This window comes from Lynx rufus, unplaced genomic scaffold (assembly GCF_022079265.1).
Source record: "Lynx rufus isolate CCGP_SWC_20201006 ecotype Redwood Valley unplaced genomic scaffold, mLynRuf1.p SCAF_9, whole genome shotgun sequence".
Lineage (NCBI taxonomy): Eukaryota > Metazoa > Chordata > Mammalia > Carnivora > Felidae > Lynx > Lynx rufus.
The window spans coordinates 108,210,506-108,234,381 of NW_025814897.1; the positions used below are offsets into that span (position 1 = coordinate 108,210,506).

At 60.5% G+C, this 23,876-nt stretch overlaps 1 protein-coding gene across 1 annotated transcript in view; it reads right to left on the minus strand.

The window, feature by feature from the left end:
• Positions 1 to 23,876, minus strand: part of NRXN2 (neurexin 2) — a 78,614-nt gene that overhangs the window by 4,961 nt on the left and 49,777 nt on the right. The window contains exons 14-17 of the mRNA XM_047071840.1: positions 22,504 to 22,685; positions 17,590 to 17,761; positions 9,483 to 9,808; positions 7,146 to 7,224 (exon numbers count right to left, since the gene is read on the minus strand). Of these exons, the coding sequence (XP_046927796.1) occupies positions 7,146 to 7,224; positions 9,483 to 9,808; positions 17,590 to 17,761; positions 22,504 to 22,685 (759 nt within the window). The remainder of the gene's footprint in view (positions 1 to 7,145; positions 7,225 to 9,482; positions 9,809 to 17,589; positions 17,762 to 22,503; positions 22,686 to 23,876) is intronic.

Below are 23,876 nucleotides of genomic sequence, written 5' to 3' on the forward strand. Positions count from 1 at the left end.
TCCCACTGGGCGTTTGAGGAAGACTTGGGGTGCCTGGGACCCCGGGTCCAGCTCTACAAGGCTGTACATTGGGATGGGGTGCTCCCGGGAGTCTGAGAAGGACCCTAGGCAGCTTCCCGCCCCTCCCCCACCTCAGGCAGCTACAGCACTTGGGAAATACTCACAGGAGCACGGATCACAGAAGCCCCCCCACCCCCCACCCAACTCCTAAGTTGAATGCCAGGACGTGTCAGTCCCACTTACTAGAGAGAATTCCATTCTGGCCAAGGAGACCAGCAAGCTGAGCCCTTTCTGCCTTCAGGGCACAGCGACTCCTGACTGGAAATGTACCCAAGAACCCCATTCCCACCCAAGCAGGACGTGCCTACTCCCAAAAGAGCACCTAGCACTGAGGTTGAGTGTCACAGACTGAGCAATCGGCTGGCTGAGGCCCCGTCCGCCAGCGCGGGGTGCCTGCCCAGGCTGTGACAGCAAGAAAGCCGCTAGCCCACAGGGCGTTTCGTGTGGGTTCGCAAAAAGGCAGCCCCTCAGTGTGGCCACAGACCTGCACGCACACGACTTGGCGAATAGCTTCTCTTTACACAATTAGAAAAAGGTACTCTGGCTTCCTGGAGGCCACAGCCCTGCTCCAGGGACCAGGACACACAGCTTGGTGAGCAGAGAGCACTGGCTAGATTTCAGCCCTTACTCACCTGTTCCAGTAGACAACAACCTGTGCCCAACTGCGTGCAGTGACCTGGAAGATGGCGCCCCGCCCCACTCGGAAACAGCAGCGCAGCCAATGGCAAGCGTCAAGGCGGATTCAAGGTCAGAGCAGATGCGTATCGTGTGTGTGTGTGTGTGTGTGTGTGTGTGTGTGTGTGCAGGAACGCACCCCTCAGAGTCTGTTCCTGTGCACCTGGGCATCGTGTGGACACGAACCTCAACGGATCTGAGCACGTGAGCGTCAGGGAACCTGCATAGACGTGTGCGTGTAAGCGAGCCCCTGGCTGTGCCTGGGTCCACCTGCTTCTGAGCCTGGGTCTGAACTCCTGTGCGCATGCGTGCATGCCCCACCGAGAGCCTGTGAGCATGCCCCCGTGGGTCCCAGCGTGTGAGGCAGGCCTCTGTGAATGCCTCTTTCCCCAAACTCATGGTCTCCTTCTCCTGGGCTGCAAGACTACATTTCCCAGCACCCCTTACAAGTAGGTGTGGCCGTATGACTGAGCAGGGGCCGCTGCTAGTAGCCGCCTGGGAAAGTCTCCCGGGTGCATGCCCTTTCCCCTCCTTCCAGTGACCTCGCAAACTGCCTGCTGAGTACGGAGGAGCTACAAGGAGGGAAGGAGGCTGGATTCCCAAAGCGCCCCTTGGGGCGGAGCCACCTGCTGATGGGGAAGCACCCTGGTGGGCTTTCACTTGAGTGAGATGCTTCCCTGGAAGAAACCACTGAGATCTGGGGGTTATCTGTTGCAGAAACACATGTTGCCTTCACAAGTACGGATGCCGAACCAGACCTGTGTGCCCCCAAAACCCGTGGGCTTCAGGTAACAAGCCAGGGAAAGGGCTAGAAAGATGAAGCAGCGTACGATGCGGGACATTGGGTTCCAGCCTCCGCTTGTGATGCCCTACGGGGCAGAGCGTGCGCCGGCGGAGGCTGAGGCCCCAAGGGAATGTGCCAGGAAAGTTGGGGTGACGATGCCGGCTTTTCCTTTCGGCTTTCAGTAATGCATCATAAGAAGACTGAGTTAGGCAAGAGTGAGTGGGGGCTTTGCAAGCAGAGACGAAGGCAACAGAGAGAGCCCGGAAACGCGGGGCTTGCCAAGCGTCCAGAGAGCCGATGCTTCCAAACCACAAATCGCGAGAGAGACCAAAGATGGCTGTGAGGGACAATGACCCCGTGAGACGTCTACCTGCACAAGGAGGCCTCGGCCTCGCCTCACAGATCAGATGGAGGGTGTGGCCTCCCCACCTGCTGTTTCGAAGGCCTTCAGAAGCGTCATCGCTAAATGAAGAGACAGGCTCTGATCCCATGATCAGAGCAACACGGAAATAAACGGGCTTCGCAAGTGTGTCTGGGAAAGAACTCTGAGGGCAGCCGCTTTGCTGGAGCCTGAGAAACCACCTCTGGGCCCCCAAATATGCAGGGACAGGAAGTGGGCCGAGTCCCCAAGGAGGACGTTTTCCCAACACCCACTTCCGAGGAGGCCACGGAGGATAAGAACTGGGAGGCCCTTCACAGAGGCAGCATCAGGGCCACAAACCAAGGAGAGGGAGTTTCTCGAAGACAGTAGAGGACGGGGGTTAAGGAAGAAAGTTCGCCACCGCAGGGGTGGAGTCTCGCCCACTGCAGGGGAGGCTGGATTTCCTCAAGGCTTAGAACTAGGGGTCTTGGGGGGTTTTCCATTCTTCTCTTTTTTTGCATGACAGGTTTTACTGTGATGGCTGACTCTGGCCCACTGGATTCGGGGCGGGGCTGAGCTGTGTGGTCCGTGAGATCGATTACCCTTTTAGTTCACGTGTGGACACCCAGGAGCAAGTCTGGACCCAGCCAAGCGGGCCGCCATCTCCCAGACACCCTCCCCTTTGCAGTGACAGCCCTGAGGGGGTGAGGCTTCAGGGTGTCTCCCTTGGGGGGCGGGGGGAGGCGTGCTCTGCGGGTGTGAGAAAGAGTGAAATGGACTGTTGGTGACCCAGAGGCCACACTGGACACAGAAATCGCTAGCTGGTCTGGTCACCGCATCTGTTTCTGCTTCCTCCCCGGGGGCACGGCAAGGCCATACCTCCCAGCCTTCCTCGAAGCTGAGCCGGGGCCGGGAGACTGAGCTCCGGATGGCCGCGGGCAGAATGGTCGCAAGCAATGAGCGCCCCTCTCCACCCTGGCCCGGAGAACCCACCCGCGCGTGACCCCACCGTGGGTCACCTTCCGCAACTCGGGACCTCACCTGGTGGGGACAGTGTGGCTTCCAGACGGAAGGCCAGGCCCTGGGCGAGTGCTCGTAGAGGAGAAATAAATTTCTAGGTATTAAACCACAGGTGCTGTGGAGTTGATCTGTTATGGCAACTGGTGTTATCTTAAGAAACTCTGGAATGTGAGCTCATTTGTGCTTCTGTGAATTCTGAGCTAGATGTGTGGGTCTGAGCGCGCGCGCCCGCATCTGTGGAATTAAGCCTCTGAGGGTCTCTCGTACGTATGCACGGGCGCAAAGCCTCCGAAGGGTCGTGCCTACACGGGGTAAGCGCACGAGCTGGCTCTGTGGGTCTGAGCCACGTGGGGGGCTTACATGAATCTGAGTGCTCGCGCATGTGTGTGCCCTCGGGGGTCTGAACAGCGGCATGTGCTCACCTGTGTGTGAACACAGAGGCATGCGTTTTATTGGGCCTGAACACGTATGTGCGGCCTGAGGGCCTGAGGATACGAGCCCATCTGTGAGCAGCTCATGTGGACATCTGAGCATACGAGTAAGCGCATCGGTATCCGTGGGTGCCCGTGCGGGCCAGTGTAGACGTGTGTGTGTGTGTGTGTGTGTGTGTGTGTGTGTGTGTGCGTGCACGTGTAAACACCACTGCAGGACTCCGTACGAGTGTGTATGCCCTGAAGGGTCCGACCATGTGTATGTCTCCAAGCATGTGTGAATCTGAATGTACGTGTCTCCGAGTGTGTGTGCGTGTGTCTCTGAACACGTGGGTATGAATGTAAGCATGTGTCTCTGTAAGACCAGGCATCTGTATGGGTTTGTGCGAACTTACTGGCAGGACACGGGAGGCCTGAACATGAGTGTGGACTTGGGTGGAGCCGTGACACGCGGCTGTATGGGTTTGTGCTTCTGTGGGTCTCAGTAGCCGTGTGTCTGTGTGTTACAGACGACACATGTGTCTCTTTAGATCTGAGCGTGTGTGCGCCTCCTTTGGTCTGAGGTGCGAACGGCCTGTGACCGTCTAGGATTGAACGTATTCACACCTGTGCGAGTGGGTGTGCGTGAGCTTGCTGGTAGATCCCTAAGTGTGTGTGCACGGATGTACGTGCGTGCGCCCCTGGTCAGACACGTGTGCACGCATGTAAATGTGTGCCGCTGTGGATCTGAGTCCGTGTGCGCCCTTCCTCGGTGCCTCAAGGGGTGCAAACTCAAGTCCCCACAGGGCACCATACCCTAATGTGCGGGTCAGGCTGGCGAAGACAGCGAGGGGTGGTGGGCCACATTACCCACGATGCAGAGCACGCCCCCGCTGAAGGCACTCCCTCTCAAAAGAATGAAAACACGGTGCCCATCAATCCATACCCTTCTTTGACTGGCTGGCCAACCTCACGTGAAATAACCACGTTGGACTATGATCTCACCGAGCTACGGGAAGGAGGAGTGGGGCCTGGGGTCTGGGAAGGGGCCCAAGTGGAGAGGAAGGGTGGAAAGCGAGTGGGGACGATCCCAGGCTTGACATCTGGACCCAGGGAGGAGGATCTGGCAGGTGGGAGGGATGCCAACGGCCTGGGGTCCCTGGGGTCAGCCCCTGGGTAGCCACTGTCTCTAGCCAGGCTGCCTCCTCCTCTAACACTGACCTCGGAGCCCAAGGAGGCCCGGCCCTGTGCTAGAGAACAGCCTCCCTGCACCCGGGGCACAAGAGGGCCTCTGGCTGGAGTCCCCTTTCTCAGTAGACGGGGCGGGTGGCATGGTCTAGATCAGCCTGAGGGGCTCTGGAGTCATCTTGGTCTTTGCCTGGCCTCCCATCAGGATAAAACCCCAACCTGAAGCATATGGGACGGGTGTGCGTATGAAAATACACACACGTGCCACGCACACCTGGGGGAGAACCTCTGGCTTCTGCCGGTCTCCTCTGGAGGCTTACGCGTACGCTCTGCCCTTATTTTCAAAGCCCGGTGCCAGGCTGTCCACCAGCCTCTCCCTACCCCCCCACCCCCCACCCCCGGCTTCTAGTCCTCCTCTACCCTCCACCCTCCCCTCAGGGGCTTGGCCCTCTGATCCAGGGAGGGCGGCCGACCTGCCTACCTCAGCTCCCCTTTACTCCCTCGTCCCAACACAGCCTAAGGGAGCTCGGCCAACCGGTGCACGCACTCAGCGACTCAGCGTCCGTCACATCCAGGCCCCTGACAAGACTCCAGGTGGCGGCTGGAAAGTTCGAACCTCGGGGAGTGTGTGGCCCCGGTGTGGCCCAGTATGCACTGCCTGTCCCTGCGCGGTGGCCGTGTGGCCCCACACTCCTCTCCACGGGGTCCGGGGAGAGCAGACCCCTCCTCTCACCCCATAGTCCCTCCCCCCCACCCCCCAGAGTGAGCACATGCGTGCAAACACATGTGATGGGGCCAAGTGCCCTTTTCTCAAGACCCACACAGCCCTGTGTCCCCGGAGTCCTATCCCAGGGCTCTCGTGGAGCTGATCATCACGGCCCCTTTCGGCAGGTCCGGGCTAGGGGAGCTGCTTCCATATACGGGACACCCCAGTAACTGACTGGGTAGAGGAGGTAAAGCAGGGTTGAGGGGGAGAGTGCTGCGTGGAAGCTGCCAGATGCCCAGAACCTCCCAAAGCAACGGCAGAGCATGAAGGTGCGTCCCTGAGCTGAGATCGCCTAGTGGGATGCAGCCAGATGGCCCCCCCAGCAGAGGGGCCTCCCCGCAGTGGACGGCGTCTGTTCCAGAAAGCACCAGCTCTCGGCTGTGGATGGGGAGGCCTTTGCAGCCCAACAGCCTGCAGCTCCCCCACGCGCCTCAGGGCCCCGGACCACCAAACAACGCTCTCCAGCTCTGGCCTGTGGGGTCTGGGGGCCTGTGCCCCGACTCTCCCCCTGCCATTGGTCTCTGGAACCTGAGCCTCTGCCCCAAGGCTCCGTGGTGTTTCTTGCTCTCCCCACACTCCTTCCACGGTTGCAGCCTACCCTCAGCTTGAGCGTCTCCTCTGGGACTGGCAGACCGCCCCCGCCAGGCTGGGTTCACAAGCTATGCCCCAGTGAGACTGCCCCCCTCCCCTGACCCCATCACCGTCGCCAACCCCGCAGGCATCTGCCCCCACCTCCAGAGCCCAGGCGCTACCCACTGCAAGGTAACCAGAAGTCTCTGGAAACCCAAGCAAGGGATGAGGTTCCCACAAGCTCATCCAGGCCACCACCGGGTCCCACGATCCCTTCCTGGGAAATCTGGCCACATTCAGTCCTTCCTCCGTTCCCGCTGCCAGCCGTAAGCACCAGGACCTCAGCTCCTCAGGCCCTCCCTCCCCCTGGCTCCTCTCAGCCACCCCCAATCCGCTCAGCTGAGCAGCCCTCGCACCCACTGTGCCACTCCATACCCCGCACTTCTCAGTTGGCACTCGAGGCCCACCCTTGCTTTGCCAGCCTGGTCTCTCGCTGGGGCCGAGCCCAGCTCTCCAGCTGGAAGGATCCAGCAGAGGCCTGGAATGCCACCCCCGGGAAGCCTTTCCTCCCAGCACCTGCTCTCCTGTTAGAGCAGCTGCCCCTCTAGCAATCTAGACCAGACCTCAGGTCCCAAGCTCCTCAGGGGTCACGTGTCTGGCTAGGGGCACATCTCCTACCCCGCCCCGCCCCAGCCCACTCACTGCCTGGCACAGAGCTGCTGTGTGGCATAACTGCCCCAGCTTGGCCTGGCAGAGTGTCTGGCCTCCTCCCTGAGACTGGGAATGAGGAGGGTTCTCGATCCAGCGGAGGTCTCCTCTACTACTGACCCAGGGAAAAATCAGGCCTCAGGGAATGATGGGAGTTGCAGTCCTGGACCCAAGAGCTGATGGGAGTTGTAGTTCTGGTCTCAAGAGCTGATGGGAGTTGTAGTTCCTAGGCCTGCGCTCCCCCTCCTACCCCACCCCCGGCTCGCACCCCATAAAGACTCATGGGAGCTGTAGTTATTCATCTTTCTCGGGGAAAAGTCCCCCTCTTTCCCTCCCAGCATTCCTTGGCCCTCAACCCCAGGATCCCAAGCTAAGGACCTCACTAACTCGGAGGGCTGGGGTACCAAAAGGCCAGAAACGGCCTTGCCAGAGGGACAACTGGAGGGACCTGGAGGGGAATGGCAGGAAGGCAGAGGAAGCTATCAGGGCAAGTGAAGGCCTGGCAGCAGGCCCCGTGGGCTTGGGCCAGGTGGCAGGGACAGTCGCCCCCCTCCCATCAGCGTCACCCGGGCCCGGGGCAGGGGAGGGGGGAAAGGCACTCACCAGTACTGGGCTCACACTCCTCCAGGTCCTCGTCGTCACTCGGACACTCAGCAGAGGCCACCAAGAGGTCATCTGTGTTCTGGGGGCGAGAGGAAGGGTGGGGCGGGGGGGAGAAGAAGGTTCGCGGGTGGGTCAACAGGTCCCAAAGCCACCTCTTGAGTGGGACCACACAGGAGACGGGTCCTGGGCTAAGACACACACCCTGGCCCGTGGCTGGATGGCCGAGGGCCTCCCTTCCCCCGGATGTGCAGAGCGAGGCTGGACAGCACCCGCCCTGCAGCAGCTGCCCGGCTCCTGGGGGTCGGTGAGCCAGCACATGTTGTGTCTTTTATTTCTAGGAAGCCAGGGAGGCTGACGTTGGACCTGGGGGTGCAGGGCTGGAGCAAGGGGGCCCGGGGCAGGGGGGAGATAAGGCGTGGGGGCCACCGGAGGCCAGCACAGGCAGAGAGGGGGAGCAGGGCCTAGGGTGGGGGGTTGGGGGGGGTGGTTCTTGGCTCCACCCTCACTACCCCCCCCACCCCCATCTCTCTCCCAGCCCCCTTCCCAGAGCCTGGAACCAGGCGGCACACAATAATTAGGGCTGTGGTTGCCATGACAACTGGAGACGACTTTGTCAGCATTTTCTCTCCTCCTGATTGCAGAGAAAGAGAATCCCCAAGATGAGCGAAATGTAAGGGGCGGGGAGGGGAGTGCGCTCAGGGTGCGCTGGGGAGGAGACCCAAGCGGGGAAACCCAGAGTCCAGGCGGGAAGGGAGCCCAGGAGACTGCGGGATGTGGGGAGAAGGCTGCTGAAGGCCAAGGGTGGGAGGAGTCTGGGGTGGGGAGGGGTGCCTCTTCTCCACCCTGCCCCTCCCCCCACCCCCCCATCTTCAGATCACTGATTTTCCTTCTGCACCCTGGCCCCTCAGCACCAGTCCATCCTGCGGGGGCTTCTCCAGCACAGCTGTGGCCCCTGGGGCCCCCCCACCTCTCTTCCACCTGGATGGCCTGCCCATCTCCCTCCCACTGAGACTGGTGGGCCTGTCTTGCCCATGGGCGCCGGGCACAGTCACTGCCCAATCTTGGGTAGGGCCAGGCCTTTCTCCCGGGGCTCCCCGCTCCCTGGGGCAAGGTCTGGCATTCGGGTCCCCCAGCTTCTCTTGGCAGCAAAGGCAGAGGGGAAGGGGGTGCAGACTTCTCGCTCGTGCCCGGATGAGGCCGTCAGCCAGTGCCAGGCTCCCCTACACACGGACTGGGAGGGAGGAGGGGATTTAGTGCTCATCGAGTCCGGCCCTCATTTACAGACGCTGAAGGCAGGCTGGCGGTGGACTTGGGGCGCGGCCCCCTGGCCGCCCCCCGACCTCTCCCTCGCCCCGGGGAGGACAGCGCTCTCTCCAGGCACAGAGGCCCGACAGCCACGGGCAATGAGGGACAGAGATGGCTCGGGCCGCGGGGACAGGGTGATTAAATAAGGTCTACCATGCCAGGTGTGATCCCTCCCTGGGCCGACAGTCATCGATGGCAGGAGCTAGAAAACTCAGCCAGGCCCCCCAGTTGCCTCTGTGAGTCACGCATGCTCCGTTGGCTTTTGGCACCAGCAAAGCCGGGCCTGTCCTGCCCCAGCACAGCCTCACCCCCAGGTACCACCCCCTCCAGGTATAAGAGAAGATAAACTCAAGTCACTTGGGCTTGACCTGATCTAGAGAGAGCACGTGAGCAGGCGAGGCAGGCAGTGTGGGGGGTAAAGCACCAGGCAACTGTCTGTACCCACACCCCCTCACACCCACAGCCATAGAGGGCACTGAGGCCTGCTACGCGGTGGCACCTGCTCAAGGTCGCAGGAGGAGGACGGGCTTGCGGTCCCACTGCGAGGACACCAGCGATCAGGGAGACGCCGCTCCGGGCCTCCACCAGCCTCCAGAGGCGGGGCCGCCACCAGCTGGGCTTCTAGCCCCTCCAGGGCCGTCACCTACGTGCCCTATGGCCTTTGTTATGGGGCAGGCAGATGGGCTCATTCCACCCTCACCCCAGTCCAGACTTCCTCCCTCTTGGGTAGGGCCGTCTTCCCTGGTCTAGCTGGAGTACCAAACTCCCCCTTAGCCCTGGGAGTGGTCCCTAGAAACAGTGCCCACCCTCCCATATACAGCATCCCTGGTCACCAGGGCAAAGGCCGCTTCGCGGAAGGAGACCTTTCCCACCTCACCCGACCCATCACTGTGACAAGGATGAGGTGGCAGCCTCCGGGATCCCGCCAGACCCCCCAGGCCCTCTCTGGGGCGCCCCGGTGGCTACGTGGGCATCGGCCCTCTCCCCCAGCCAAAGTCTCACTCCTTGTCCGTCAGCCCAAAAGGCCCTCACCTGGGTGGTGCTGTCCCTCAGTGTGGGGGAGCGGCCCCGGCGCGTGGTAGTGGTGGCCATGGTGGTGGTGGTCTCCATGATGGTGGTGGCCATGTCGGCCAGCAGGGTGGTGGCCGTGGTCTCCGCGCTGAGCAGCACGGACGGCCCCTCCCCCACCAGGCGCAGGTGGCCCTCGGTCCGCACATTGGGGTCGCTCTCGGCGGCCAGCGCCAGCACCTTGAGCCCATTGTAGTAGAGGCCGGACACCTGGCCCTGGAAGGGACGGCCCTGGTCCCGGCCCCCGATCTTGATGGCAGCCTGGCTGTTGAAGATGGTCAGCTGGCGGCCTGGCGGGCGGGGGGATTGGTAGGGGTGACAGGGTGACAGAGGAGGGACGGGCAGTGGGGAGAGATCAGAACAGGATGGGAGAACAGAGGGAAGCCAAGGGAAGGAAAGAGGAGTGGAGAGGGAAATCAGCAAGGGGGTGGGGGTGGGGGGGTAGGAGAAACGAGGAAGGGGCAGACACCAAAGGGAAAGTCCTCGTCAGCCACAGCCCCTAGCCCAGCCAGGTGGGGACCCCAGAGGGGGAGGGTCCCCAAGGCACACATGGGCTGGGAAAGGGAGCCCAGCTCCCCCCTGTCCCCACCATGCTCATGCCTCTGATATTCCCATCCCCCTCTCCTCTCCTGCTCCAGGGGCATCGCCCCCCCTTCTTTCCCTTCCCTCAATTTGATCCCCATCTTCTCCCTCTGTTCCCCCAACCGTCCCACACCCAGTGTCCAGCCCCGAGCCATGGAGCCCTCGGAAGCAGCAGACAGAGCAGACAAAGAGGGAGAGACAGAGAAGGAGACTGCCAGGCTGAGTGGTCAGCGCGTGTCAAAGCAGAGTGGGAGGCGACACCGAGGTGCCAGAGGTCAGGACGGTGCGTGGGAGGAGGGCCGGCGTGCGTGAGGGTGACCTCACTCTGCCCTGCCAGCCACCACCAAGCCCTCTGACCTCTGGCCAGGCTCCCCTCTCTCCTCCCCCCTCCAAGGCCCAGCCACTGCCCGGGGACCAGGCCCTGGAGAGCAGAGGCCTTCCTCCCCGCCAGGATGTGCAGGCACAGAGGTGGAAAACGTTAAAGGGACCTTGCTTCGCTCGCTGACAGCCCAAAAAACCGCTCCAGCTCCAATCTCGCTCCTCGCTCAGCAGTTAGACCTCAGAATTCCCACCTGGGTGGGGTTTGGCGGTTCTTTTTGGTTTTAGTGGATCTGGGGGTCGGTTTAACCCTCTGAGTTTGTTGCTTTGGTTTGGTTTTTAGAAAAGACATTTATTATGTTTAAGTTTAGATTTAACTTTGGTTTTGGTGTTGCTTATTTGGGGGAAGCGGGGGGCAGAGGAACCACTACATTGCCCCCTGCCCCCGGGACCTTCAGCTGCTGGCGCCGGGGGGTTTAAGACCTGGCTTAGCCCTTGTTAGCCTCTGGTTAGTGCCTCGTTAAAGATCTGGTTTAGAGTTAGGTGCCTGAAAGCCCTGCCCCCGAAACCTGGGCTGAGGACAGTCCGACTTGTGAAACACCCCTCTTTGGAAACACGGGTTCCCCGGGCCGCGCGGCCATCTGTCTGGCCTCTAGCCAGTGACCGGGCGCGGGATGCGTCTGCCTGGCCCTCTGCTCAGCCTCTCCTCCTCCTCCGGCGCCCTCTGGCCGCCTGGCACCTTACTCAGCCCTGGACAGAGTCACCATCTTACAAATGGCGGGGGGGGGGGGGGGGGAGCCGGAGGCAACCAAAGCTGAGAACTAGTCAGTAGCAGCTAGAATACCAGACCCGGGGAAGCCCTTTAAGGACTATCTCCTCCCAAGATTATTCCCCACCATAAGAATTAGGAGGAAAACGGAGAGGAAATGCGTATAGTGGTCAAACCAGTTTGGGAAGCGACCACTTCACCACGACATAGCAGGTTTCTTTCTCTCTCACACGACTTCCCAGAACCTTTGTGAAAAGGGAGCCAGCACTTCCCAGGCTCGTTTTGCCACAAATCTCTTTCTTGGGAAGCATCTCACGGGACTTGGGCTTCACCGGACCTGGTTTGGAACTGGAAATTGATTCATTCGAGAAACATCTATCGCACACCCACCACGTGCCAGATGCTGACAGGAAAAGCATCCCTCCAACAATGCCCAGATCTTGTTCTCAAATACCTTCCCGCTTCCTTACTTCATCTCATTCTCCCCAGCACCCCTCGGGAGGTAGGCTGAGCGGGCTCGCTCTCCCTGTCCTTCTGGAAGTCTTGAGGCAACAGGTGCGCTCCCCCCCTTCCACACTCTGGGAAATACCAGAGCGTTTTGCCCCATCTTTCACTTTCCAGGAGAGGAAAACTGAGGTCTCCAGAGAAGGGGTGACCACGCAGCTAGGAAAGGACGGCTGGGGTTCACCCTCACCTGATCTGCAAGCCCCGCTCCCTACCCCCCCCCCCACCCACCAGGGCCCATCCAGCTCTGCCTCCTGGGGGGTCACAAGTTGTCCCAGCCTCAGCCCAGGCTGCTCCCCTGGCCTCTCTGATTCTGGGAGAGGGAAGTGGGTGATTGAGAGGAAGCTACATAGGTTAGCGAACTCGGCCCCTGTGGCCCCGCCCGCCGTGAACTCCTCAAAGGGTTAAAGTTCGCCCCGCTGGAGACAGCAACCCAGTGCGGCTGGGGGCTGTAGGTTTTAGCGATGTCTGTTACAGTCCCTTTAACTTTTTGTCCTGTTACGGATTTATCACATCTGGTTATCAGCATGTTTAGTCCCCACTGGCTGTGTGGGGGGCTGGAGGTGACATCTGGGGGTTTTAGCTGGGGCAGGCCCCAGTGGACATTTAAAAGCACAGTTATCAGCTGGTTAGGTGGGGGTTTAACACTTCTACTGCCCCCCTAGAGTTTAGCCTTAGAGGTACAGAGCTCGCCCCCTCTCCGAAGGGAATGGGATGGCTTTGCCCTTGGCCCCAACTTCCCTTGGCGACAAGTGGCCTTCTCCCTCACACCCAGCAGTGCCTCGCTACATGTGGCCTCTCAGCTAGCCTGTTCTGTCTTCCTCATCAGCTCGGCACACACAGAAACCCTTGTGGGACACCTGCCCCTGCCCCTACCTCCTAGTAGGCCCCCTGCCCTCGCCTCTGCTCCTTCTAAGAGGCCTTCTGGACCAACGTGGGCCCATTCCAGAGACAGTGCCCGGAGCCATTCTCTTGGGGGGTCTTTCCAGTAGGATGGCAGGCCCTCACTCTTTCTTTTCCTCCTTCGAGGACCCTGGCGAAGCCTTCCTACCCTCCCTTTGGATCCTAGGATCAGCACTTCCTGCTTCCCAGAGCCTTCCTGCTCCTAAGTGCAGTGCAGGCTGCCCTGGCTGCTGGCCCTTTGGGAAACCTCCCTCCCCATCTGATCTGCGTTCCAGCCTGCTCTACCGGGATGGTCCAGGAATCCCATGGATTATCCCAGCCCATGCCAGGTTTGGAAGAAGCCCTCTTCTGAGAAAAACCCCACCCTTGTCCAAAACCACCCCTCTAAAGACACAGACTACTGACTCCAGAGGGGAAGGGGGCATCCCGGTGGGAAAATCAGTCCCTCGCTAAGGGGCGGGCGATGGGGAAGGCACGGTGGGGAAAGAGAGAGCTCTGCACCTTTAAGATAGTGTTTTTAAAGTTAATTAATTAATTAATTAATTAATTCTGGTTAATTACCTTTGTCGAGCAGCCACTCATCTACTACTCGACCAAGCCGGTAGGGGATTCTCTGTCTAGCAATCGCCAGGCGCTCGTTATCAAAGTTTCCTTGGAAAAGTTTAGAAAGACAGTAGGTTTCTCAGGCGGCGAAGTCCAAAGGAGTTAGAAAAGTAATTACGCGTTTCTCAGGAGACTCAGAGTAAGCAGCGACATCCAACGGAAAGGGGGGAAGGTCCACCCAAGGCGGGAGAAGAGACGCTGGGTCCCCCGTCCTCCCGTGTCCCCTCCCTAGGCTCCCATCCGGAGCCGGCCCCACCCTGGGGGCAACGAGTGACCCAAAGAAAAAGACAGGGACATGGAAGAAAAGGAAAGGGGACCGAAAGAAAAGGCAGCTGGAAGGTCAAAGGTCAGAGGTTAAACAGGTTTATCTGTGCTCAGGCTGTGGTACCCACCTTCCTTCCCCATCCCGAAGTGGCGTGGGGGGGCAGGGAGGGGCATTTAGCGGGTTTAAGTTAGGGGGTGGGGGGCCTCAGTGGCCCAGCTGGTTACTGAGTTTAGAGGGTGGTTTAGAAGGGGGAGGGATGGGTTAAGTGGGGTTTATGCGGCATTTAGGGGGCGGCCCGGCACTCGCGCTTAACAGTGAGATTTGAACCACTTCTCCAGGCATCTCGGCTCCCTTTACCTTCCGTGCTCAGCTCCTCGCTCCACCTTCTTTTGCCAGCTCCACCCCACCCCCCTACCCCACCAGCTTCCGCCTTCATCTCCGCCTCCTACGGGCTCTGCAGCCTTGTCAGCCTGCCCACGATCCTGTCTACCTGCCACCACCCACCACAGGTGACACGCCACCCAGCAGCCCCACCCGCCCCCCTGCCCTTCTCCACAGCCATCTCGCAGCCCCTGGCAGCCCTCTCCGCCTGCCCTGGGCCCCTCCCTACAGGTGCACCCAGCCCTGCCATGTCGGGCTCTCTTTCCCCATCTCAGTCGCATTCCGAGACCCTCAGACTCGTCTCTGCTCAGGTCCCCTTTCATTTCTGCCCTGGGGACCCAGCCCAGCTCCTGACCCCTCTCACTCACTAGCCTTTCTCCTTCTAGCTCCTTTCCCCAATTCCCAACCCCACCCCTCCTCAACCCTGCTGTGCCCACCTGTCCCTCTTTCCACTCACCATTGTCTAGTTCTTGGAGATGGGGAGGGAAGGGGTGTATATGTGTGGGGGTGGGGGGGGAGGAGAGGGAAAGGGAGAGGGAGGGAGAGTGAGCCTGTGGAAAGGGGTCTGTCAGTGTGCCTAGGAGTTGTGTGTTCCTCCCTGCGGCCACAGGCTGTGGATTATTCCAGTCTGCAGCAGTGGAAGTAGAAATGATTTCCTTTGGGAATCTGGCCACTCTTCCCACTGAAACCACACACAGGGTTCAATAACGTGTTATGGGGGTGCTTTCCTGATCATCTCACACTGCACAGCTACACTCGCTGCCCGGTGAGACCGGGGCCGGGCCTGCGGTGGACCTCTCTCGTGAACAAGCACACCAAGTGTTCGTGCGTGCGTGGCAGGTGCCTCCCTGGGTGCTTCTGGGGCAAATGAGACCTTGCCTTCCCTACAGATTTAGGTCGCTGGTGTTTTAAGTAAACAATGGATTGTTCACTCGTTTAGTCACTCAACAAACACATCTTGAGCATCTGCTCTGTTCCTGGGGCTGGGTATCAGAGATGCAAAGATGAGGGCCTGGCCCTTGCCCACAGAGGACCCCAGCCAAGCACGGGAGACTGGCAAGTGACCGGCAGTGTTCTTTGCTCCGTTAGAGATGGCACAGGGCATCCCACCCTGAAGACAGGAGTGAGAGGGACCGAAGAAGACGCTGGAGGGGAGGTGAAGCGGCCAGAAGGGAGTCGGGCAGGGAAAGAAGGGAGTCGGGCAGGGAAAGCAGGGGCAGACCACGCATGCAGGGGCAGAGAGGCAGGAGGGCAGGAAGCATTTAGGGACGTACCTGCACTGGGATACTTGTGTGTGTGTCTGTGTGTGTGTGTGTGTGTGTCCGTGTATTTGTCCCTGTGTGTGTCCTGAGAGGAAGGGAAGAATGTACATCCTTCTCACTGAAGCACATAACAATTCTAACCAAAGTTCGGTTTGTTGAGCGCCTCCTCTATATCGTGCCATTCTGGCGCCTTCCTTGCGTCATCGGACAGAATTCTCTCAGTATTGCTATGAAGCGTGTATGATCCCTACCTCTCGGAGGTGGAAACAGATTCAGAGAGGCTGGATGACCCACCCGAGGCCACACAGCTTGTCATCAGGAGATCCAGGATTAAAAGTCTGGCCCTGCTGACTCAGAGTCCAAGAGCTGAGTCTCTGGGCTTCCGGAAAGTCTGGAAGGCCCAGGCTCTGGGCCCATGCACTCCACTAACCCAGCCTGCTTCGCATCGCTGGGGATGACACCCTTGGCTTTTGCAGACCGTCTGCCCTCACGCTGCAGCCAGGGGACGGGCTGTCTTCCCCACCCCCAGCCAGGGGTCCCTGAGCAGAGGAAGGGTAGACACGAGTCCTCCAACCTGGCCTCTGGCCTGCTAGGCTCCAAGGGAAGAGTTCTGGACCCAAGTCATGGCTCGATGTGGTGAAACCTTCATGTTCTCCCAGCCCGGCTCTGTTCAGCTGAGGCCGATGTCCTCGCTGCTACAAAGGTTGCCCTCCTGTGTGTGTGTGTGTGTGTGCGTGTGTGTGTGTGTGTGTGAGAGAGAGAGAGAGAGACAGAGAGAGAGACAGAGAGACAGAGAGAGAGACAGAGAGAGAGAGAGGAGACTGATGATCACAGGGCAGTCATACCTACACGGCCTGGCCTGTGCACGTGCCAGCCGTCACATGGGAGTGTCTGTGCACCTGCATGGTCCCACAGGCGCCCAGAACCTTGGGGTAGGCTGGCACCCCTCTGCAGGACTTTCCTTTCCCTTACGTCTGTCTGACCATCCGAGTATTTGCAGTCATCCGTGTGTCCGTGGTTGGCCTGTGTGTCCATCACCCTCTGTATTTCTCGGGCCACGTGGTTCTCTTTTTTTTTCCAGAATGTTGGGGACAAGCCTGTGTGACTGGGAGCTGGGAATCTCCACCGGCGTCTTTCCGACGGCGTAAGCGGGCCCGTGAGGGTGTGCGTACCTGCACTTTTCCCTGTCCTTCTGCCCACGCCCTCCTCAGTCGGGGTGGGGCAGCCCCCGCCTCGGCTGTCACTTCTGCCTCGGAGAGGGACCGAGGCTGCACATGCTCTCGCTTCTCCTCGGTCGCCCCCGTGTGTGTGACTATGCAGGGTCACTCAGCCATATTATACCTCCGCATGTCTACGTTTCTGCAGTGTTCCCCTGCAGTGGTTCTGTTTCCCCCACCCTCTCAATCTCCCGCACTGGGCTCTCTTCCTCTCCCTCCCGAGGCTCTGTCCACCTCTTCTCCCACTGGTTGGGTCTGTGCCACCACGTCTCCATATATCTCTCTGCCTCACTTGGGGAGCTGCCTCCGTCTTTGCTCTTGTCTCGGTGACTATTTCCATATCTCTCCATCACCCCTCCCCTGGCTGCCCCCTCACTCTGAGGCTCTTTCTCTGCCTCCTCGTTCCTCCCATGTCCTCATCCCCTTCTCTCCCCGTGCTCCTCAGACCTTGGTTTGTCCCGGGCCACCACAGCTGTCACACTGTTGAAACTGGGTCTGGTTGCTGTGCTCACCCCTCCTAGACTGCGAGCTCCCTGCAAGCAGAGGCCGTGTCCTGCTCCCCGGTGTCTCTGGCACAGGACCTGATGCCTAGTAGGTTGCCAGTGAAGGTTCGTGGAATGTGCTGACACTCTTGTCATTTGGCCTTCTCTCCCTTTCATCATGTCCCCTATTCCCTGAGACACGGGTTCCTTTTCTCTGCATCTCTGTGGTCACTTCTCTTCCTTTATCTAGGTCTCCTGATATGGATCTATGATCTGCTGTCTGTAGAGACCTTGGTTCGTTCCTTGGCTCTGTCCTTGGGAACAAGCCTGCCTCCTCGCCAAGATATATTCTGGGTTACTTATGGATCTTCTCTTTTTGGTTTCTGCATCTGCCTCCCCATTTCTGCCTGTCCCTCAATTCTAAACCTATTCTTTCCTCCATCGAGTCAGACTCTCCCTACTTCTCCCCTTCTTCCTCTTCTTTTCTCCCCCAGCTCCACCTGGGCCCTGGCCTCGCAGCCTTCCCAGCTCAGCTCTGCCCTTGCCCTCCTAGCCCACCAACTCCCACCACCGAGGACTAGCTCGCCCTTGCAAATCCCAACCTTTCTCTTTAGCCACGCCCCCGCCCGCGTCCCAACTAGCCACGCGCTGTTCCCTCGGCCCCGCCCCCAGCCGGAAACATCTCCGCTTAGCCCCGCCCCGGTGCAGGCAGCGATCCTATCAGAGGCCGCCCTGCCCGCCCCGCCCCACCCACAGCGCCTCCTCCGCCCGCCGGCGCCGCCTACCTGCCGGGTACCGCTCATTGACCGGCCAGCTGTCCACCTGCAGGGTGGCGTTGCCGCCACTTCGAGTGAAGCGCACCACGTGGTATTTGCCGTCGCTCACGATGGCGTTGGGCTCGTCGATGGTAATGTCGTCCGTGCCCACGTTAAAGATCACCCCCACGGTGCCCTGGTCCTGGGGACAAGGAGGTAGAGGTGAGGAACCGGGAAGGAGTAACGGTTCACTCTTTCTAGAACACCTGTGACCACCACCGGCCCAGCTCCGTGGCACTTCACAGATTTGCAATGCACATCTCTCAGTCATGCCTTTGCTGGACAGTGTCACCTGCCCGAGGAGGCCGGTGAGCTTGCCGGCCCCCCACATGCAGCCAAGAGAGTGGGCCTGAGATCCAGAGAGGTGGGGGCCGCCATGGGGTACAGAGCCTGAACCGAGAGCACTTCCCCAAGCCATACCGGCTTCTTGCCTTTTGGTTCGTACAGAATATTCACAAATGTTTACAGGGCACCCGTTCTGTGTGAGGGCCACTGAGCCCAGGCCCCAGACAAGGTGACCGGGACTAAGTTGGGGACCAGTGGGAGCTCAGAGGGTGGAAACCTCCGTAGGGCACGACCAACAGAGAAGTCCACGGAAGCCAGCCCCGCGCCTGAGGAAAGTCTGGCCTCCCCACTCCCCGCCACCCCCAGCCTCAAGCCTCCCCTCCCCTGCACGCTCAGCACTGAGCGGGGCCCCTGGGACCCCTGCACTGGGGCATCAACATGCCTCTCCTGGTAGCTCATCGTCCCCCATGGTTGTCAGGCCTGAGTGTGAAGTCACAGGAGCGGAGGTGCGGGTCTGGACTGTGTGTATTGGGGGGTGATGGGTATGGGAAAAGATCAGGGGGACAAGCCACAGCAGACTCACTAAGGAAAGGTGAGCAGGTAGGGGTAGAGGACGGGGCTGGCGGCTGAGGAAGGACAGGCGAGGAAAGACAGGGACTGCAGCCTGGAGAAGGGGAGGAAAGGGTCTCGGCAACCCCCAGGACCTAGGACCCAAGCCCTGAGCAGGGCAGTGCCTGAGGAACCCTGCAGAGGCCACCCAGGATCCAGCCCCAGAAGAGTTCCATTGATGGCTCCAGAGTGGGAGGGAGCACTTCACTGAAACCTTAAAATGTGCCAGGCCTTCTATGGGTACTGTGCACGTGTGTCCTCTCCATCCCCACAGCGACCCTCTCGGGAAGCTTATGGTACCCCCAATTCACTGAGGAGGAGACTGAGCTCAGGGAGGTGAAGTAACGTCCCCAAATCCACATCGCAAGAAAGGAACCCCAGGTTTGAACCCCAGTTGGCCTGACTCCAAAGCCAGTGCTCTCTTCCTTGCCCACTAGTCTAAGGAGACACGGACTCAAACTGCGGAGGGGTGAGGAATGATCTGAGAGGCTACTGAGGCCAACCTACCTGAGAGACAAAGACATCTAAAGGAGCCAGGGGGAGGCCCAGGAGGCCCTAAACCTGAGCCTCTATTCCATTCCCCTGAACTTCCCAGCAGCACTCCTGAGCTCAGCCTCCTGAGTCCCCCACGCCCTCCTGCATAGGACAGATACCCACACAGGCTCACTTAGGCCCCCTGGATCACACACGGTCATGGGACCCATGACCCATCATCAGAGAGGACACACACTCCTGGGGTCTTCCTGAAAGACTAGCCCGGTCCAGCCTGGGCATTAGGACCCATTCAGCTGTCAACTCCTGCAGCCAACAGAGCCAAGCAGCTTGGTGGCCCTGGGGATGGGGAGGGGATTGGGGTTTTGCAGAGACCTGTGCAGGGCACAGGGGGTGCAGCCGTGGCTCACTTGGAGATCCACGCCCAATCCCTTCCCCACTTGTGGGTCCAGTTCTCCCCATCCTAGAACTTGGGAAAGCCACCTGTGCATACACACACACACACACACACACACACACACACACACACGCAGCATCTCTCCTCAGATGCAGTAAAGCAGGGAAACTGAGGCTGGGCTTGCCTAACAAAGAGTACTCGCAAGCCCCCGCCCCCACTACCCACAGACTGACAACGTCGCGGGGAGACGGGACGGTCACGGGCGCCCCACGCACGTGGGGGAAACAGCCGGTGCCCCTCAGTACTATTGTTAGTAACGCCGCTGAGAGTTTCTCCCCGTGAGGCTCAGCCAGGCAGTGATGGCGGTCAAGGACCCCAGGCAGAGGGCCGGCCAGGGCGACTGGAAGGCAGGACACCTGGGTTCCCTAGGAGGCAGCCGAGTTCAGAGCCACGCGCTCCGGGGGAGAGGCAGCTCCCAGAGCTGCTCCCGACGTGAAGTCAGTTGTCACTTCTGTTAAAGTCATTAATTCCTAATTCCCCAATTACCTCATTAGGCGGCGGTGGGGAGAACGCGGCCGCTCCTACAGCAAATAATTATGGGAGTCAAAATTAATTTGGCAAAGTGGAGCGACGCTTTATTAGAAACGTCAAATTGCTTTTCTCTTATTTTGCTGCCGCCTCCCCACTCTCTGAGAGCTGCTAATGACGCGGTGGCGGGAGCTGGTGTGTCACCAGGGGAGGAGGGGCTGGGGGGCTGCCCCCGAGGGGCTTCGGCCCGTCTGGGCCCGGCTCCTCCCCCAGAGCTGGCCTCTCCCGTGGCTCCCACACTTCCTCCAGGGCCCCCACCCTCGCCAGGCTCCCCGACACGGCCTGGCGCCCCCCTCCGGCCCTCTGCAGCACCAGGCGCCGGGCCTCATTCCTCCATGACCCCGCCACAGGCCTCGCCTGCTGGGAGAGAAGAGGAGACCCCTTCTCCCTGCACCCCGATCCCCTACCCTGTGTCTTCAGCGCCAGGGAGCCCCGTCCCCTTGCCGCACAGGCACAAAGACACACAGAAGTGGTCAAAGAGGCAGACACGCAATACACGCAGATTGACTCGCCCCGTGGAATCGCAGATGGTCGGGGTGTGGACTGACACTGTGCGCTTCCTACGGGCCAGGCCGTGTCCCGAGGGCTTGATATGCGCCATCTCATTTAAACCTCACGGCCTCCCTTTGTCCTCTCAGCACCCAGCTACTACACGGATGAGGAAACTGAGGCTGAGAGCCATGGGGTGACCGCACAAGGACAGAGCAAGGAAGTGGCACGGCTGAGACTCCATTCCGGGCCCTCCGCTCCGAAGCCACGCATGGCCTCTCGTGAGTGTGTGGAGAGAGAACAGGAGCCCTACTCACAGAGAGAAGGACACAGAGACACGGCCACACGTGCCACAGGGTCAGGAGACTGGAGCAACAGCAAATACCAGTCCTCTGGGAAAGGCAAAGCGATCAGAGGCCACCAGCCTGTGCCCCCACCCCAGTCCCCCAAGGTCCCACTGTCACTGCTGACGCCATCGATACGCACCCAGCCCCACGTCACACACAGTCAACGTGCTGTCCACAGTCACAATCTCCAGAGACACTGTCACACGAGCACGAACCTTCCAGGCCTTCTTCCCAGGCTCCTCGCCACTCCACACCCCTCTCCTACACACTTCCCTGCCTGGCCTCCTCCGTCCAGCACCCAGAGGCTGCCGCTTCCACCCCAGCCCGTGGGACATCTCCCACCTCCTTCCTTGGCTCCCCGGCGGTGGGGGAGGGGTCTGCAACCATGGCACCCGGGAAGAGCTGTTGCGCAAGGAGGGGCCGGTAGCCATGGTCCCATCAGGGGGAGAGGCCAAGAGCCCAGACATGCTTCCTTGGTCCCCTTAAAGCCCAGATCCCCACCCCCCACACCCAGACCTTCCCAGCACACAGGGCCTGGCCACCCTACTCAACCCCCCCAGCTCGGGAGTCCCGGCCAGGGTCAGCATGTGGGAGGCGGGCGGCGAAAGGATGCAGTTGTAAGGGGACTTGGGGGTGGAAATGGAGACTGAGGTCAGAGGCCCAGGGGTTAAGTCTGTGGGGAGGGGACAGGGAAGAGGCTAAGGGCAGAAATGAAATAGGGCAAGGCCAGAGGCCATAGGGAAGGGTGTGGGGCTGGACCCGAAGGGGAAAGGGTCACAGAAGAAAAGGGGCTACCCGAAGACTAGAGTTAGGATGGAAACTGAGAGAGGAGCCGTGGGTGCGGCAGGTAGGACGGGGCAGGGGGGTGGTGTGGCAGGTGGACGGAGGAGGGAGTATGGCAGATGGGGCAGATAGGGAGGTAGGGCGGGTGGAGGGCATAATGGGTATGGCAGGTAGGGCGTGTATGGCAAGAATGGTGGGTATGGCAGGAGGAGCGGGTAGGGTATGATGTTAGTGGGGGGAGGGTGGGCAGATGGGGGGCGGGTTTGGTGGGAGGCCCAGAGGGAGGCACTGGGAAGAAGCGGATGTGGAGGAGGGGAGCCCGGCGAAACAGCCAGAGCCGAGTGGGACAGGAGGCCAGGATAAGGATGTGGGGTGCGGCCAAGAGGCCAGAGGCTGTAGGGGAGGCAGGGTCAAGGGGCTGCCGGGAGGGCAAAGGTCGTGGGAACAGAGGTTACGGGCAGAGCACAGACAGCAGCAGGGTCTCAGGCAACGTGCCTTGCGGCTGCTCTGGGGCGGGGCGGCCTGAAGAAGCGTGGCAAGAACAGGCACAGGACACAGTGGGCCGCCCCGGGTGGCCCAGCGGGGAGCAGGCAGCGGCCCGGGGGAGTCACAACGTGGGCTGCAGGAGAATGGCCCAGAAGGCTCAAGGAGGCCCCTCTGCTCAGGAAGGTCAGAGGACCCAGAGCCAGGGGGTGGGGAGCCGGAGAGCGTCAGACCGGCCGGGGCAGCTCCGGGAGTGCAGAACAGGAAGGGGCTAGGTCTCAGGGGCAGAACCACGCAGAGGAACCTCCAGGAATCGGGGTGGGAGGGGGGATTTGAGGTGCTGATCCCATGGCGGTGAGGGGACTGAGCGGATTTGGGGGGGGGGGGGTGGTCAGGGGCCAGGATCCTTACGATGTGCAGCTGCAGATAGTCTCCGAGGCCGGAGGCACTGTCCACCCGCACCAGCACAGCACTCCGCTGGTGCGTGCTGAAGCCCACGGCCAGGCGGTCCATCCTCGTGCTGGGCCGGTCATTGGGGGGCCACGTGTAGGTGATGAGCGCTCCCCCCTTCCCAAAGATGTATGTGGTCCCGGCTGCAGAGAGAAGGGAGAAGGAGAGATGACTTCAGGAGAGCGAAGCGAGCAGGTCCTCGGGGCTGCGACCAGAGCACGGGGACACCAGGCCCTGCCATCCCAGGGAACAGTTGGCGGGCGGGGTGCCCGGCGGAGGGCCTGCGCACGCGCACAGACAGACGTAGCTGCCTCATCAAGGATTCTAGCTGTAATTACAGCAAAACAGAGAGGCGACAGAGAGAGTGGCACAGAGAGGGAGCCCAGAGAGAGGCTGCAAGGGGACTGAGAAGCGCACCGAGGGCAGGCAGGACCCACCTCGGGGGGGGGGGGGGCCTGGGCCCCGACCGGCTCAACTTCTCCCAGGGGTGACAGATCGGAGGTGTGTGCTTCTGTGGGGCCAAGCTGAGCAAGCACTAAGGCAGAAGGAGCCCCAGGCGATGGCGAGTGGAGCAGGGGCTGTGTTCAGCTCTGACTCATCGCCTACAGGCTGGCACCCTTCCACTGCCTGCCCCCACCTCCTCCCAAGCCCCTGGAAATCCTGATCCCAGTTTGTCCAGGACTCCTTGCTTTCACTCCCAATTAGGAGGGGGGCTGCCTGGGGCCCAAAGAGGGGGTGCCTGGAGCCTTACCCATCACAGAAGAGACAGACCTTGGGGGATGGGGAGGCGGGTACGACGGACTAGAGACTGACAGCCAGAGGAGGAAGGAGGCAGAGAGACAGATGGACAGAGAGGGACAGAGAGGGGTGTAGGTGAGAGAAAGTGGGAGAACAGAAGCCAGAGATGAAGGCTCCCTCTCCCTGCCCTCCCCCACCCCACCCTCTCTCCCCTCTCAGTCTCCTCCATCCGGCTGCCGGGGGCGGGTGTGAGGTCCCTAACGATCTCAGCCCCAAAATAAACCCCATTAGTTGCCATGTTCCCTCCTGCGGCTGACTGGGCTCCCTGGGGGGTGGAAGGGGTAGGTAGGGGCAGACCGTTGGCTGGGATGGGGGTGGGGGGCTGGACGCCCAGGTTCCTGGAAGGGAGCCTTGTCTGGGAAGCCTAGAGGACTTCTACTCGGGGGGCCTTCAGAGAAGGAAGGGAACTATCTTGCATTCTTTAGAACCTAAATAGAGCAGATGAGATTCATAAAATGCTTAATTAAATAATTAGCCACTAACGACTCCTCTCAAAGCACTTCTTGGGGGGGGGAGGGGAGAGGGGTTTAGGGGAA